Source organism: Tachyglossus aculeatus, chromosome 2, assembly GCF_015852505.1.
Source record: "Tachyglossus aculeatus isolate mTacAcu1 chromosome 2, mTacAcu1.pri, whole genome shotgun sequence".
NCBI classification, from domain to species: domain Eukaryota; kingdom Metazoa; phylum Chordata; class Mammalia; order Monotremata; family Tachyglossidae; genus Tachyglossus; species Tachyglossus aculeatus.
The window spans coordinates 140,328,719-140,347,095 of NC_052067.1; the positions used below are offsets into that span (position 1 = coordinate 140,328,719).

The 18,377-nt window shown below is 47.3% G+C and overlaps 1 protein-coding gene across 1 annotated transcript in view; it reads right to left on the reverse strand.

Annotated features, from left to right (window-relative positions):
• POLD3 (DNA polymerase delta 3, accessory subunit) overlaps nucleotides 1-18,377 on the reverse strand; it is an 88,655-nt gene that overhangs the window by 27,805 nt on the left and 42,473 nt on the right. Inside the window, exons 5-8 of the mRNA XM_038742138.1 lie at nucleotides 17,968-18,100; nucleotides 12,097-12,358; nucleotides 10,636-10,708; nucleotides 5,261-5,426 (exon numbers count right to left, since the gene is read on the reverse strand). Coding sequence (XP_038598066.1) covers nucleotides 5,261-5,426; nucleotides 10,636-10,708; nucleotides 12,097-12,358; nucleotides 17,968-18,100 — 634 coding nt within the window. The remainder of the gene's footprint in view (nucleotides 1-5,260; nucleotides 5,427-10,635; nucleotides 10,709-12,096; nucleotides 12,359-17,967; nucleotides 18,101-18,377) is intronic.

Consider the following 18,377-nt stretch of genomic DNA (forward strand, 5'->3'; position numbering starts at 1 on the left):
TTGGGCACTGCACTAGAGAAGCACTGTGGCCTAGCGGATAGCGCACGGGCCTGGGAATCCGAAGGACTTGGGTTCGAAACCCGGCTCTGCCACTTGTGACCTTGGACGAGTCACTTCACTGGGCCTCAGTTCCCTCATCTGTCAAATGGAGCACCTGTATATATGTTTGTACATATTTATTTATTACTCTATTTATTTATTCATTTTACTGGTACATATCTATTATCATCATCATCATCAATCATATTTATTGAGCGTTTACTATGTGCAGAGCACTGGACTAAGCGCTTGGGAAGTACAAATTGGCAACATATAGAGACAGTCCCTACCCAACAGTGGGCTCACAGTCTAAAAGGGGGAGACAGAGAACAAAACCAAACATACTAACAAAATAAAATAAATAGAATAAATATGTACAAATAAAATAAATAGAGTAATAAATACAAGCGAACATATATACATATATACAGGTGCTGTGGGGAGGGGAAGGAGGTAAGGCGGGGGGATGGGGAGGGGGAGAGGAAGGAGGCCGGTTGATTTTAATAAGATCAATCAATGAATCGTATTTATTGAGCGCTTACTGTGTGCAGAGCACTGGACTAAGCGCTTGGCAAGTACAAATTGGCAACACATAGAGACGGTCCCTACCCAACAATCAATCAATCGTATTTACTGAGCGCTTACCGTGTGCGGAGCATTAGACTGTGAGCCCACTGTTGGGTAGGGACTGTCTCTATATGTTGCCAATTTGTACTTCCCAAGCGCTTAGTACAGTGCTCTGCACGTAGTAAGCGCTCAATAAATACGATTGATGATGATATCTATTCTATTCTATTTTGTCAGTATGTTTGGTTTTGTTCTCCATCTCCCCCTTTTAGACTGTGAGCCCACTGTTGGGTAGGGGCTGTCTCTATGTGTTGCCAATTTGTACTTCCCAAGCGCTTAGTACAGTGCTCTGCACACAGTAAGCGCTCAATAAATACAATTGATGATGACGATGACAGCGTGAGCCTCAGGAGGGACGGGGACTGTGTCTAACCCAATTACCTCGTATCTACCCCAGCGCACAGCGCATAGTGAGCGCTCAACAAATACCACAATTATTATGACTCCTACTATTATTGCGGGACAGAGACCACATCCAATCCAATTACCTTGTATCTACCTCAGTGCTTAGTAGAGTTCCTAACACATAGTGATTACAATTCTTCTTCTTCTTATCAATCAATCGTATTTATTGAGCACTTACTGTGTGCAGAGCACTGTACTAAGCGCTTGGGAAGTACAAGTTGGCAACATATAGAGACGGTCTCCACCCAACAGTGGGCTCACAGTCTAGGAGGGGGAGACAGAGAACAAAACCAAACATATTAACAAAATAAAACAAATACAATAGATATGTACAAGTAAAATGAATAAATAGAGTAATAATATTAGTAATAATTCTTATTCTTATTATTTGGGACAGGGACTGAGTTTGACCAAATTACCGTGCATCTACCCCAGCACTTAGTACAGTGCCTGGCATAAAGTAATGCCAGTGTGTTGCCAATTTGTACTTCCCAAGCGCTTAGTACAGTGCTCTGCACATAGTAAGCGCTCAATAAATACGATTGATTGATTGATAAAGTAAGCGCTCAACAAATACCACAACTATTATGATTATTGTTATTATTGTGGGACAGAGACCACGTCCAACCCACCTGCTTTGTATCTACCTCAGTGAGTCCCCGTCCCATACGGGGCTCACAGTCTTAACCTCCATTTTACAGCTGGGGGAACTGAGGCAGAGGGGAGTGACTTGCCCAAGTTCACACAGCAGGCAAGTGGCAGAGGCAGAATTAGAACCCATGACCCCCTGATTCCCAGGCCCGGGCTTGATCTACTGCGCCATGCTGCTTCTCTGCTGCTTTGGATCTACCCCAGTGCTTAGAAAACCACTTGGCACAATAAGAGATCATGTCCAACCCAATTACCTCGTCGCTACCTCAGTGCTTAGTACAGTTCCTAGCACATAGTAAGTGCGCAACAAATATTACAACTATTATTATTATTTGGAACAGGGATTGAGCCCAACCAAATTACCTTCCATCCACCCCACCGCTTCGTACAGTGCCTGGCATATAGTAAATGCTTAACAAATACCAATCAATCAATCAATCGTATTTATTGAGCGCTTACTTTGTGCAGAGCACTGTACCGAGCGCTTGGGAAGTACATCATTATCTGGGACGAGGACTGTATCCAACTCAATTGCTTTGCATCTGTCTCATCATTAAGTACAGTGCCTGGCACATAGTAATCACCTAACAAATACTACCACCATTATCATTATTATGTGGGAGAGATCGCATCCAACGCAATTACCTCGTATCTACTCCCAACGCTTAGCACAGTGCCTGGTGCATAGTAAGTGCATAGCACATATTACTATTATTATTATTATTTGGAACAGGGATTGAGTCCAACCAAATTACCTTCCATCAACCCCACCGCTTCGTACAGTGCCAGGCATATAGTAAATGCTTAACAAATACCACAACTATCATCATTCATTCAATCGTATTTATTGAGCGCTTACTTTGCTCAGAGCATTGTACTAAGCGCTTGGGAAGTACATCATTATCTGGGATGAGGACTGTATCCAACTCAATTACTTTGCCTCTGCCCCATCATTAAGTACAGTGCCTGGCACATAGTAATCACCTAACAAATACTACCACCATTATCATTATTATGTGGGAGAGATCGCATCCAACGCAATTACCTCGTATCTACTCCCAACGCTTAGCACAGTGCCTGGTGCATAGTAAGTGCATAACAAATATTACTATTATTATTTGGAACAGGGATTGAGCCCAACCAAATTACCTTCCATCCACCCCACCGCTTCATACAGTGCCTGGCATATAGTAAATGCTTACCAAATACCAATCAATCAATCAATCGTATTTATTGAGCGCTTACTTTGTGCAGAGCACTGTACCAAGCGCTTGGGAAGTACATCATTACCTGGGACGAGGACTGTATCCAACTCAATTACTCTGCATCTGCCCCATCATTAAGTACAGTGCCTGGCACATAGTAATCCCCTAACAAATACTACCACCATTATTATGTGGGAGAGATCGCGTCCAACGCGATTACCTCATATCTACTCCCGACGCTTAGTACAGTGCCTGGTGCATAGTAAGTGCATAACAAATATTACTATTATTATTTGGAACAGGGATTAAGCCCAACCAAATTACCTTCCATCCACTCCACCGCTTCGTATAGTGCCTGGCATATAGTAAATGCTTAACAAATACCAATCAATCAATTGTATTTATTGAGCGCTTACTTTGTGCAGAGCACTGTACCAAGCGCTTGGGAAGCACATCATTACCTGGGATGAGGACTGCAGCCAACTCAATTACTCTGCATCTGCCCCATCATTAATGATGCTTCCCCATCATTGGGAAGCAGCATGGCTCAGCGGAAAGAGCCCGGGCTTTGGAGTCAGAGGTCACGGGTTCGAATCCCGGCTCTGCCACTTGTCAGCTGTGTGACTTTGGGCAAGTCACTTCACTTCTCTGGGCCTCACTTACCTCCTCTGCAAAATGGGGTTTAAGACTGTGAGCCCCACGTGGGACAACCTGGTCACCTTGTAAATTCCCCAGCGCTTAGAACAGTGCTTTGCACATAGTAAGCTCTTAATAAATACCATCATCATCATCATCATTAAGTACAGTGCCTGGCACATAGTAATCCCCTAACAAATACTACCACCATTATTACGTGGGAGAGATCGCGTCCAACGCAATTAGCTCGTATCTACTCCCAACGCTTAGTACAGTGCCCGATGCATAGTAAGTGCATACCAAATACCACCACCATCATCATCATCATTATCCACCTCACCGGTTGCCAGCTGGTGGCCCAGACAGGGCTCTAAGCCCCACGCCGTGCTGGCCCCGGCCCCCCGACGCGGTGGGGGAGATGCTCTCCCGGCCCCCCCGGCCAAGTCATCCCTCCCCCGGGGGTCGGCCGGGCCGGCGGGGACCCCCGCGGGGAGTCTCTCCGCAGACTTGCTGCTACCGACTATGAGGTAGCGTCTCCGACTCCTGGAACTCGTTTTTCACGGCCTGCGGGGGCCTCTTATTTTCTTTTCTAATTACCTCTGACCACTTGAAAAATAAACTCCTTGATAGAAAAAGTCAACACAGAGAGTCCTCTCTTAAGCCCGACTGAGAACGGTACACGGGCGTGAACGCGGGGCCGGAGGCTCTCGCTCCAAGTGGGCCGGTCGGCGCGGAAAGTTGACCAATTTGGCTTATGATTTTTCGGAGGGGGTCCGTCCCCGAGATGGATTTTCCTTTCCCCCCGACGGTCTCGGGGAACCGGGAAGAGGGGCAGCTGTCTGCGGGGATTTGTCGTCAAGCGAGCTTACTGAGCGCTCACAGTGTGCGGAGAACCACAGAACGGACACGTTCTCTGTCCGCAGCAATCTGGCCCGGGAGTCAGACGGACCTGGGTTCTGATCCCGGCTCCTGTGTGACCTTGGGCAAGTCGCTTCACTTCTCTGGACCTCGGGTCCCTCACCTGTCCAATGGGGAGGAAGACTGTGAGCCCCGTGTGGGGCGGGGACGGTGTCCAACCTGATTAGCTTGGATCGTTATTATTATTGCGGTATTGGGTAAGCGCTTACTACGTGCCAGGCACTGTTCTAAGCATTGGGGTAGGCACAAGATAATTAGGTTGGCACAGTCCCCGTCCCATACGGGGCTCGCAGTCTTAACCTCCGTTTTACGGCTGAGGGAACTGAGGCAGAGTGAAGTGACTTGCCCAAGTTCACACAGCAGGCAAGTGGCAGAGCCAGAATTAGAACCCATGACCCCCTGATTCCCAGGCCCGGGCTCTATCTACTGCGCCACGCTGCTTCTCTGCTGCTTTGGATCTACCCCAGTGCTTAGAAAACCACTTGGCACAATAAGAAGCGCTTAACAAATACCATTATCAATCAATCAATTGTATTTATTGAGCGCTTACTGTGTGCAGAGCACTGTACTAAGCGCTTGGGAAGTCCAAGTTGGCAACATATAGAGACGGTCCCTACCCAACAGTGGGCTCACAGTCTAGAAGGGGGATTTTCGTTATGAAAAACAAAAATCAATAAAAAAATAAATAAAAATACTTAAGTCATCGTCCCCGGGATCACGCCTTATCCACCCCCAGCGGAGAAACTTTCCCCGTCGGAAGCTTCGTGACGCTGCCTTACCTCTTTTTCTCCTTTTGCTGTGTTTTAACGGGTTCGGTTTTCAAGCAGGGTTTCTCTGGGCCAGTACCGGGGGGACGTTTGACTTCAGGTTCGACAACGGGGGGCTGGGCTGTTGTTTTGTCTTCCTTCCCCTTCTGGTCTAACTCCGCGTTGACTTTAAGCTTTTCTGGAAACGTAGAAATGTGGACCAAACGATCAGACCGGATAACACGGCTGTCCTGGGGGCTGTTACTATTGCCTGGCCGTCCGAGCAAGGGCATCACCCAAGAAGCAGTGTGGCCTAATGGACAGAGCACTGGCCTGGGAGTTGGAAGGATCGGGGTCCTAATCCCGGCTCCGCCACCTGTCTGCTGTGTGACCTCGGGCAAGTCGCTTCACTTCTCTGGGCCTCGGTTACCTCATCTGGAAAATTCATTCATTCGTTCACTCAACCCGTATTTATTGAGTGCAGAGCACACAGCGTCGGCAACATAGAGGGACGGTCCCTACCCGACAACGGGCTCACAGTCTAGAAGGGGGAGACAGACAACAAAACAGAACATGTGGATGGGTGTCAATGCCATCAGAATAAATAGAATTATGGCTACATGCACATCATTAACAAAATAGAGCAGTAAGTATGTACAAGTAAAATAAACAGTAATAAATCTGTACAAATATATACAGGTGCTGTGGGGAGGGGAAGGAGGTAGGGCTCGGGGGGGATGGGGAGGAGGAGAGGAAAAAGGGGGCTCAGTGTGGGAAGGCCTCCTGGAGGAGGTGAGCTCTCAGGAGGGCTTTGAAGGGAGGACGAGAGCTAGCTTGATGGGTGTGTGGAGAGAGGCATTCCAGGCTCGGGGGGGGTCAATCAATCAATCAATCAATTGTATTTATTGAGCGCTTACTTTGTGCAGAGCACTGTACTAAGCGCTTGGGAAGTCCAAGTTGGCAACACACAGAGACAGTCCCTACCCAACAGCGGGCTCACAGACTAGAAGGGGGAGACAGAGAACAAAACCAAACATACTAACAAACTAAAACAGAATAGATATGTACAAGTAAAATAGAGTAATAAATATGTACAAACATACGCACATATATACAGGTGCTGTGGGGAAGGGAAGGAGGTAAGGCGGGGGGAATGGAGAGGGGGATGAGGGGGAGAGGAAGGAGGGGGAACTAACTAGCGTAACTAGTTACGCGAAAATGGGGATTAAGACTGTGAGACCCATGAGGGACACGGATTGTGTCCAACCCGATTAGCTTGTATCCATCCCAGCGCTTAGAACGGCATAAAAGAAGCGCTTAACAAATACCACGATGATTACTAATTATTAAGGCATGAGTTTCAGAGCAGACGTGATGAGAGGGATCTCAGCAACTGCTCTCGACATTTTGATCTCTGCTCAATCACTCCTGACTCGGTGTGATAGTCTACACTCCTACTCTCTGTGTCCTGCAACTTCACCCACCTCCATTTATAGGTAATGGCATCCAAGGCATAAAAGCAACCTTGGATTGAGTTATTTATTATTATTATTTATTGAGTGAAGTATTATTTTCGTATGGTGCCTGTTAAGTGCTTACTACGTATCAAACAGTCTTCTAAGGACTGGGGTGGGTACAAGTTAATTAGCGTGGACACGGTCCCTGTCCCGCATGAGGTTCGCAATCTAAGTAGGAGGGAGAACCGGTATCCAGAGGAAACAGGCCAGAGAAGTGAAGTGACTAGCCCAAGGTCACACAGCAAGCCCTGTAAGCTTGCTGTGGGCAGTGAATGTCCCTGTTTATGGTTGTAATTCATTCAATTCATTCAATCGCATTTATTGAGCGCTTACTGTGTGCAGAGCACTGTACTAGACTGTGAGCCCACTGTTGGGTAGGGACTGTCTCTATGTGTTGCCAATTTGTACTTCCCAAGCGCTTAGTACAGTGCTCTGCACATAGTAAGCGCTCAATAAATACGATTGATGATGTACTAAGCGCTTGGGAAGTCCAAGTCGGCAACATATAGAGACGGTCCCTACCCAACAACGGGCTCACAGTCTAGAAGGGGGAGACAGGGAACAAAACATGTGGACAGCTGTACTTTCCCAAGTGCTTAGTACAGTGAGAATCAATCAATCAATCATATTTATTGAGCACTTACTGTGTGCAGAGCACTGTACTAAGCGCTTGGGAAGTCCAAGTCGGCAACATATAGAGACGGTCCCTACCCAACAACGGGCTCACAGTCTAGAAGGGGGGAGACAGACAACAAAACAAAACATGTGGACGGCTGTACTTTCCCAAGTGCTTAGTACAGTGAGAATCAATCAATCAATCGTATTTATTGAGCGCTTACTGTGTGCAGAGCACTGTACTAAGCGCTTGGGAAGTACAAGTTGGCAACATATAGAGACAGTCCCTACCCACCAGTGGGCTCACAGTCTAAAAGGGGGAGACGGAGAACAAAACCAAACATACTAACAAAATAAAATAAATAGAAGCAGCGTGGCTCAGGGGAAAGATCACGGGCTTGGGAGTCGGAGGTCGTGGGTTCTAATCCCGGCTCTGCCACTCGTCAGCTGTGTGACTCTGGGTGAGTCACTTCACTTCTCTGGGCCTCAGTTACCTCATCTGTAAACTGGTGAGACCCATGTGGGACAACCTGATTACCTTGTATCTCCCCTGGTGCTTAGAACAGTGCTGGGCATGTAGTAAGCGCTTAACAAATTCCATTATTATTATTATTACTCTGCACACAGTAAGCGCTCAATAAATACAAAAACCGAATGTATGAAGGAACGCCTTGGCGGAGCCAAGATTGGAAGGCAGGTCCTCCCAGGCCGGAGTTCTTTCCACTAAGCCATGCTGCGGGTTATATCAACGCCCCGTCTTTTTCTAAGACGCTGCCTTCCCTGAACTAGACTGGAAGCTCCTTGGGGCGATGGGATTGTGTCTGAATTGGCTTATTTTGTAATCACCTTGGCGATTAGAACAGTGTTGGGTAGGGACCGTCTCTATATGTTGCCAACTTGGCCTTCCCAAGCGCTTAGTACAGTGCTCTGCACACAGTAAGCGCTCAATAAATATGATTGATTGATTGATTGATTGTGAGCCCACTGTTGGGTAGGGACTGTCTACCATCTCCATCTCCAGTGGAGCCAGTTCCAGTAGCTACCAATCAACCTGCGCATCAGGCAGAAACTCCTCACCCTGCCTTCAAGGCTGTCCATCCATCCCCTCGCCCCCTCCTCCCTCCCCTCCCTTCTCTCCTTCTCCAGCCCAGCCCGCAACCTCCGCTCCTCCACCGCTAATCTCCTCACCGTACCTCATTCTCGCCTGTCCCGCCGTTGACCCCCGGCCCACGTCCTCCCCCGGGCCCGGAATGCCCCCAATCCCTCTGCCCATCCGCCAAGCTAGCTGTCTTCCTCCCTTCAAGGCCCTGCTGAGAGCTCACCTCCTCCAGGAGGCCTTCCCAGACTGAGCCCCTTCCCTCCTCTCCCCCTCGTCCCCCTCTCCATCCCCCCATCTTACCTCCTTCCCTTCCCCACAGCACCTGTATATATGTACATATGGTTGTACATATTTTTTACTCTATTTATTTATTTATTTATTTATTTTACTTGTACATTTCTATCCTATTTATTTTATTTTGTTGGTATGTTTGGTTCTGTTCTCTGTCTCCCCCTTTTAGACTGTGAGCCCACTGTTGGGTAGGGACTGTCTCTATGTGTTGCCAATTTGTACTTCCCAAGCGCTTAGTACAGTGCTCTGCACATAGTAAGCGCTCAATAAATACGATTGATTGATTGATTGACTGACTGTCTCTGCTGCCAACTTGGACTTCCCAAGTGCTTAGTACAGTGCTCTGCACACAGTAAGCGCTCAATAAATACGATTGATGGATTGATTGCTCAGCACAAAGCAAGGATGCAAGGAAAAGTCTCCTTCTCTCTCATGTCTTCCTTTATCATCCCTTTTCAGGGCCCTATTTTAGTCCCAGTGGGACAACTCTTATAATGATAATTATTATTATATTATTATAGACATAAATATATAAATAAATAATTGTTATGATGATTATAATTACTATAATTATAATATATTATATAATTTATAATTATGTAAAATGAAATAAGTAAATAATAATAAAATAAATAAAATAGAATAATAAAAATAATAATAAATAATTATTTTAAATAATAATATGTAAATATAAATATGTTGTTATTATTATGGTATTTGTTGAATGCTTGCTATGTGCCAGGCACTATACTAGGCGCCGGGGTAAGTACAAGCAAATTGGGTTGGACACAGTCCCTGTTCCACTTGGGGCTCATAGTCTCCATCCCCATTTTACAGGTGAGGTAAGGGAGACACAGAGAAGTGAAGCAACTTTCCCAAGGCCACACAGCAGACAAGAGAAGCAGCGTGGCTTAATGGAAAGAGTCCAGGCTTGGAAGTCAGAGGTCATGGGTTCTGTGACTTAACTTCTCTGTGCCTCAGTCATCTCAACTGTAAAATGGGGTTAAGACTGTGAGCCCCACGTGGGACAGCCTGATAATCTTGTATCAACCCCAGTGCTTAGAACAGTGCTTGGCACATAGTAAGCACTTATCAAATACCATCATTATTATTAAGTGGCAGAGCTGGGATTAGAACCTATGACCTTCTGACTCTTGGGCCTGTGCTCGATATGCTAATAATAATAATAATAATAATAATAATAATAATAATAATGGCATTTATTAAGCAGTTACTGTGACCAAAGCACTGTTCTAAGCGCTGGGGAGGTTACAAGGTGATCAGGTTGTCCCACAGGGGGCTCACGGTCTTAATCCCCATTTTACAGATGAAGGAAATGAGGCCCAGAGAAGTGACTTGCCCAAAGTCACACAGTTGACAATTGGCGGGGCCGGGATTTGAACCCCTGACCTCTGACTCCAAAGCCCGTCCTCTTTCCACTGAGCCACACGCCGTACTAAGCGCTGGGGTGGACGCAAGCAAATCGGGTTGGACCCAGTCCCTGTCCCACTTTGGGCTCACAGTCTCAATCCCCATTTTACAGATGAGGGAACTGAGGCCCAGAGAAGTGAAGTAACTTGCCCAAGGTCACACAGCAGACACGTGGCGGGGCCGGGATTAGCACCCATGACCTTAAACTGACGTCCTTGGAGGACAGCCTCATACTACGATGCTAGGACAATATTGTTATTCATTCCTTCATTCATTCAATTGCATTTATTGAGCGCTTACTGTGTGCAGAGCACTGTACTAAGCGCTTGGGAAGTCCAAGTTGGCAACATAGAGAGACGGTCCCTACCCAACAGTGGGCTCACAGTCTAGAAGACTGTTATCATCATTGTACATCAGCAGAAGAATCTGAGAAGGCAAGATGGGGGCATGCTTACTCATTGCAGCTTTTCCAAAAAAGTTGCTCATCACACTCCCTTTCCCTGGTGGCTTGCTGGTTGTTGAAGACGCCTGAAAGCAGAGAAGGGAGAAAAAGGGAGAAAAACGCATGGTTCGTTCATCAGTAGTGCTTCGCACATAGTAAGGCTTAACAAATACCACCATCATCATCATCATCGGATAGCTTGATCTCGGGACGGTCCAGATGATCCCAAAGCAGACTCCTTTCACTGCAGTGGTGGGGAATTAGATTAGACCTCCATGCGGCACAATTAGACAGTAAAGATGAAGTGAAGATTTCACAGATGTTGTAAAAAAACATTAAAAAAAAAAAAAGCCCACCGATTTCAACTTTCGCTTTGAAAGATCTTTTCCTCAGAATTCTGAAAAGAAAACGATCCTTGGGGACTGGGGAGTTTCGGTTTCTGAGATCTGATTCACCTGCAAGATATTTCCTTAACTCGCTGCCATCGCTTTTCACTACCAAAAAAAAAAAAAAAAAAAAAACAGAGAGAGACTAAACAAAACAGAGAGGGGGAGAGGGCAACCAAAGCGAATTTACGGACGGGCAGAATTTAAGGAAGGGCAGAGCCTTTCTCTAAATTTGGAAACTGGGCTTATAAGGCAAAGCCAAGAGAACAAGACGTATTTGGAGACAAGGTGTCCAAAGGGCCTCGCGACCGCTAACTCCAGGGATGCGGGAAGGGACAGACTATAAAAAGGCAAGAGATCAGTTACTCGTATTAGGTGAAAAGGGAAAGTGATCACGAGCTGGGGCGAACAGACTTCTTTCCCGTCGTACAGCAGCATTCAAAATACGAGGAGAGGGAGGCCTCAGAAGCCACCTTCTAAAGAAGAAGAAGAAGAACAATGGCATTTATTAAGCGCTTACTATGTGCAAAGCACTGTTCTAAGCGCTGGGGAGGATACAAGGTGATCAGGTTGTCCCATTTGGGGCGCACAGTCTTCATCCCCTATCTTTTAGACTGTGAGCCCACTGTCGGGTAGGGACTGTCTCTATATGTTGCCAATTTGTACTTCCCAAGCGCTTAGTACAGTGCTCTGCGCATAGTAAGCGCTCAATAAATACGATTGATGATGATCCCCACTGTACAGATGAGGTCACTGAGGCCCCGAGAAGCGAAGCGACCTGCCCAAAGTCACACAGCTGACAAGTGGAGGAGCAGGGACTTGAACCCATGGCCTCTGCCTCCAAAGCCCGGGCTCTTTCCACTGAGTCTGACTTGCATATCGCTATAATTAAATTCTGATGATAATAATAATAATGACGGCATAAAGGTCATCCCGACGCAATAAGCTAAGGGGTCACGACCCTAACGTCACCAGGCCTCAGTAGGAGGGATTTAAATGATGTTCACGAATGACTTCCCATCCTAGTTACTCCTCTTTCCCTAGGTGCGAGGGCGAACCCCCGACAAACCCCGCCCCGAGAGACTTACATTTGCGGCTTCTTTCGCTTCTGTTTTGGTTTCCTTATGAGAGTCCTGGGGTTTGGAAACCGGTTTGTTGGCAAACATTCCCATGATCCCTCTAGGCGGGTGGGAAGTGGGCTTAGCCACAGCCGGGCCGTGGCCGTTGGAGGGGAGCCCGTTGACGGGAAGTGCTTCGCTGGACGTCCGCGGGGTCGTCTGGTCGAGCTTTTCGGGAGAATTCTCAGCCCGGGCCCGGGGGACGGCAGCCGCGCACTGAATGGCGCTAAACCTGGGGGGGAGACGTTTTCCATTCATTTCGAGACGGCATCTTAACCGCCTTCGGCTTTAATGCCCAACCCCACTCCCACCCCAGATGCCCGCTTGGAAATTCCCATTTCTTCTGGTCTTTGGCGGGAAAATGCACCCCAATTCCAAACAAGAAGCATCAGCCAGCAGAGCAACGGCAAAATCTTAAGAGGTGCCACAACGCAAACTTGGAGACACCACAACACTGCAGGAAGCGTGATATTAGACGCAAGGAGATTACTTCCTCAATCTTAGTCTGTACTTATCTTATCTTCATGCTTTCTAAACTTCTAGACTGTAAGCTCGTTATGGGCAGGGAACGTGTCTGCTAATTCGGTTGCAAAGTACTCTCCCAAGTGCTTAGCACAGTATTCTACCCATAGTAGCACTCAGTAGGTACCACTGATTGACTGATACAACCAAGATTTCCACGTCCCCTATTTTGAGCTCCCTCGGTAAGTGTAAGCTTCACTCTCGGAGTTCTAAGTATCCATTTTTGTGTTATCGATTCTCTACATGCGACACGGCGGTCGCACTAAATTCTTCAGCATCTGCTCCATCAGTCCCGGATTATCCCCAGAAGGTTCTTCGAAACCGGGGATCCACTTACACCCGATGGGTCTTCCGGAGGTGGAAATTGTTTCTTGAACCTTTCTGCCTTTGGGATGCCATTTAATGTAAAAGTACCACTATACGCCAACATCAGAGTACAATTTCAGAGAAATATCCCTTTCTGGAGCTTCAAGGATGGAGGATTATAGGAGTGAAATGCACTGAAATAGATTAGGGACATGATTTCCTGCAAGGCAGAGGTGTCGGTTTTCCAGTCCGGGCACGGGGATTGTTGGGGAGATGAGGCCTGGGAGGGGACAGGCTAACGGGCCAGAACGATTCATTCATTCAATCGTATTTATTGAGCGCTTACTGTGTGCAGAGCACTGTACTAAGCACTTGGGAAGTACAAGTTGGCAACATCTAGAGACGGTCCCTACCCAACAGCGGGCTCACCTATTCCGGAAGGACAAACTCCATCTCCTAAAATCAAACATCTACTCTGAAGTCTCTGCCGCCCACCTACAATTCGCAATTCATATAGACGCCACAACGAACATGCTGTTAAAAATGAGTGTTTTCTCCACAACGTATAAGCTTCTCAAAAGCAGCGTGGCCTAGCGGAGACAGCTTGGCCCTGGTAGTCAGAAAGACCTGGGTTCTAATCCACTGCCACTGCTGAGTAACCTTAGGCAAGTCACTTCACTTCTCTGGGCCTCAGTTACCTCGGCTGTAAAATGAGGATTAAGAGTGGAAGCCCCATGGCGGACAGGGGCTGTGTCCAACCTAATTTGCTTGTATCCGCCCCAGTGTTTAGTACAGTGCCTGGCATACAGTAAGCGCTTAACGAATGCCACAATTACTATTATTAAATTACTGGGTGATTTGGGCTGGTGGGAGGATGTGTTTGCATTCACGACTGTTATCCCGAGGTAGAAACAGGGTCATCATCATCATCAATCGTATTTATTGAGCGCTTACTATGTGCAGAGCACTGTACTAAGCGCTTGGGAAATACAAATTGGCAACATATAGAGACAGTCCCTACCCAACAGTGGGCTCACAGTCCAAAAGAACTGTGATATCAAGAACTGTCATATCAAGAACTGGCCAAGTAAGAGTAATTTGGTAATTACACACGCTCCAAACCACAGCCTGTTTCCAGAAAGGGCTAGCAGAAAAATAATAATAATAATAATGACATTTATTAAGCGCTTACTGCATGCAAAGCACTGTTCTAAGCGCTGGGGAGGTTACAAGGTTATCAGGTTGTCCCATGGGGGGTTCCCAGTCTTAATCCCCATTTTCCAGATGAGGTAACTGAGAAGTTAAGTGACTTGACCAAGTCACACAGCTGACAGGTGGCGGAGCTGGGATTTGAACCCATGACCTCTGACTCCAAAGCCCGGGCTCTTTCCACTGAGCCCCGCTGCTTCTCCAGACAAGAAAAGACAGCTGGCCGTAGCACACACCTGAATCAACGTGGACGTGACTAAACCAGGCCCGGCATAGGGAAGCAGCGTGGCTCAGTGGAAAGAGCCCGGGCTTTGGAGGCAGAGGTCATGGGTTCTAATCCCGACTCCACCACATGTCTGCTGTGTGATCTTGGGCAAGTCACTTAACTTCTCTGGGCCTCAGTTCCCTCATCTGTAAAATGGGGATTAAGACTGTGAGCCCGCCGTGGGGCAACCTGATCACCCTGTATCCTCCCCAGCGCTTAGAACAGTGCTTTGCATATAGTAAGCGCTTAACAAATGCCAATTATTATTATTATTATTATTATTATAACGTTTTGCTCTGGGATTGGGACTAGAGAAAGGGTTGAGACACAGGAATCCTGCCTGAGTCTTTGGCTGGACTGAAAGCAGACAAACAGAGAAATCACAATAATAATAATAATAATAATAGTGGTATTAAGTGCTTACTATGTGCCAGGCACCGTTCTGAGCGCAAGTAGACTGTGAGCCCACCGTTGGGTAGGGACTGTCTCTATATGTTGCCAACTTGTACTTCCCAAGCGCTTAGTACAGTGCTCTGCACACAGTAAGCACTCAATAAATACGATTGAATGAATGAATGAATGAATGAGCTTGGGAGTTCGAGGTCGTAGGTTCTAATCCCAGCTCCGCCACTTATCAGCTGTGTGACTCTGGGCAAGTCACTTCACTTCTCTGCGCCTCAGTGACCTCATCTGTAAAATGGGGATGAAGACTGTGAGCTTCACGTGGGACAACCTGATTACCTTATACCTACCGCGGTGCTTAGAACAGTGCCTGGCACATAGTAAGTGCTTAACAAGTACCATCGTTATTATACAAGATCATGGGGTTGGACTCAATCCAGAGGGCTCTCAGTCTTAATTCCCTTTTCACAGATGAGGTCACTGAGGCCCAGGAAAGTGAAGTGACTTGCCCCAGGTCGCACAGCAGACAGCGTGACTTAGTGGAAAGAGCACAGGCTTGGGAGTCGGAGGTCATGGGTTCTAATCCCTGCTCCGCCACTTGTCAGCTGTGTGACTTTGAGCAAGTCACTTAACTTCTCTGGGCTTCAGTTACCTCATCTGGAAAATGGGGATTAAGACTGTGAGCCCCATGTGGGGACAACCTGATCACCTTGTATCTCCCCCAGCGCTTAGAACAGTGCTTTGCACATAGTAAGTGCTTAACAAATATTATTATTATTATTATTATTATTATTATTAAAGTGGCAGAGCTGGGATTAGAACCCAGGTCCTTCTGACTCGCAGGCCCGAGCTCTAACTACTGGACCATGCTGACTCTCAAAGCAGGAGAGCTTGATGGCGTCCCAGGGAAGAGGCCAATCTAGGATAACCATCTGATCAGAGAAATAGCCTACATCAGAATGGGACGGGCTGGATATTTTCTTCTTTTTTTTTTTTAAATGGTATTTGTTAAGTATTTACTATCATCATCAATCGCATTTATTGAGCGCTTACTGTGTGCAGAGCACTGTACTAAGTGCCAGGCACTTCGCTAAGTGCTGGAACAGACGCAAGATAATCGGGTCGGACGGTCCCCGTCCCACATAAGGCTCGTACTTTTAATCAATCAATCGTATTTACTGAGCGCTTACTGCGTGCAGAGCACTGTACTAAGCGCTTGGGAAGTCCAAGTTGGCAACATCTAGAGACGGTCCCTACCCAACAGTGGGCTCACAGTCGAGGAGGGGGAGACAGACAACAAAACAGAACATAATAATCCCCATTTTACTGATGAAGTAACTGAAGCGCAGAGAAATTAAGCGACTTGCCCAGGGGTCAAACAGAAGACAAGTGGCAGAACGGGGATCAGAAACAGGTCCTTTAACTCCCAAGCCTGTGTTTTTCCCACTGTCACGTTGGTTCCTCTTTCTAATCCTTTGTCATAACAACAACAATAATAATTATGTATTAAGCGCCCACTCTGTACCAGGAACCATACTAACCACTGGTGCAGATGCAGCAGTATACAGATTAGACGTAGTCCCTGTCCCACAAGGGGCTCGTGTCTTCTTTAGTACAGTGCCTGGCACATATTAAGCAGTTAACAAATACTATTATTATTAATCAATCAATCAATCGTATTTATTGAGTGCTTACTGTGTGCAGAACACTATACTAAGCCCTTGGGAAGCACAAGTTGGCAACATATAGAGACAGTCCCTACCCAACAGTGGGCTCACAGTCGAGAAGGGGGAGACAGAGAACAAAACCAAACATATTAACAAAATAAAATAGACTAGATATGTACAAGTAAAATAAATAGAGTAATAAATATGTACAAACATATATACATATTTACAGATGCTGTGGGGAAGGGAATTATCCTGTGCCTCAGTTCTCCCGTTCTCCCTCCTTCTCAGACTGTGAGTCCCATGCGGGACAGGGACTGCATCCAACTTGATTCACTTGTAGATACCCCAGCGCTTAGAACAGTGTTTGAAACATAGTAAGTGCTTAACAAATACAAATATCTCAAAAAAAAAATAGTTCATTTCTCATCACTATGCACTCCTGGCTCCCATCAGAGGGTTCCTGGTGACAGCTGACTGGAGGTTTTATTTTTATTTGCTTTATTTTCACGGTATCCGTTAAGTGTTCACTTAGAGAAGCAGCGTGGCTCAGTGGAAAGAGCCCGGGCTTTGGAGTCAGAGGTCATGGGTTCAAATCCCGGCTCCACCGATTGTCAGCTGGGTGACTTTGGGCACGTCACTTCACTTCTCTGGGCCTCAGTTACCTCATCTGTAAAATGGGGATGAAGACTGTGAGCCCCCCGTGGGACAACCTGATCACTTTGTAACCTCCCCAGCGCTTAGAACAGTGCTTTGCACATAGTAAGTGCTTAATAAATGCCATCATTATTATTATTATTACTTTCTGAAGCCTTGGAATCGTCTGGGGAAGGGAAAGCGTTCGTTTTCTAACTGGATTTTATTTTACACCCCTTTGCTTAGCTACAAGGGGGTTTCGGATACTCAGAACAATATTACTGCGCTGAAAACCTTTTAGGGAGGCTGCTACAATTCATAAACTACACCAACTGAATCCCAGCTGTTTCCAGTGCTAGTCTGGGAGAAGAGTTCATCCTCTCTCCCCCAGTTCAAAGCCGTATTGAAGGCCCAACTCCTCCAAGAAGCCTTCCCTCAGGCCTCGCCTCCGCTCTTCCCGCTCCTTTCCGCGTCACCTTGCCTTGTTCCCTTTACTCCCCGCCTCCACCCCCGGCCCCCCGGCATTTACGTCTGCACCTGTAACTTATTTCTTTTTCATTAATGTCTGTCTCCCCCCTAGACTGTAAACTCGGGGCGGGCAGGGAACGTGTCTCTTCAATCCGCACACAGTAAGCGCCCAGTAAATACGATCGACGGTCGGACGGTGATCCCTCGGGAATCGGGCGGGGCTTTTACGCCGGGAAGACGATCCACAAATCCGCATCTTGCCGGGACCAGGCTCCGGGCAAGTCCCGGGGCGCGCGGGCGAAGGACGGACCCCTCGCCCTCCCCCCCCGCCGCCGTGACACGATGGCCAGTCTCGTCCCAACTCACTTGCTGCAGTTGTGCAGATTGCTTTTCAGGATGTCGTAGTCGGTATTGAACAGAGGCCCACTGTCCTTGAGCGCGGCTCTCTGGATGCTGTAGACATGGATGCTGGCAGTCACGGCGAGCTTGGACTTCGCCGCTGCGAGTCAACAGGGAGAGCCTTCTGTTAAAACACAGACCTCGCGGAGGGGAGGACAGTGCCAACAAGAAACCCTCCTGCAGCCCGACCGCTTGCAGTCGGCGGGGCCTGCCGGTTCAAAAAGGATGAACAGCCGCTCATTTAATCCCACCCGGATCATCCGTCTGGAAAGGCGGATAGTTGGAGAGAAATCGGCGGGGGGAGGAGGGAGGGGGAGTCAGTGGGGTTAGCACGTAGTACGGTCCACACCTCAGCGGACGCCCGCTAATTATTAATT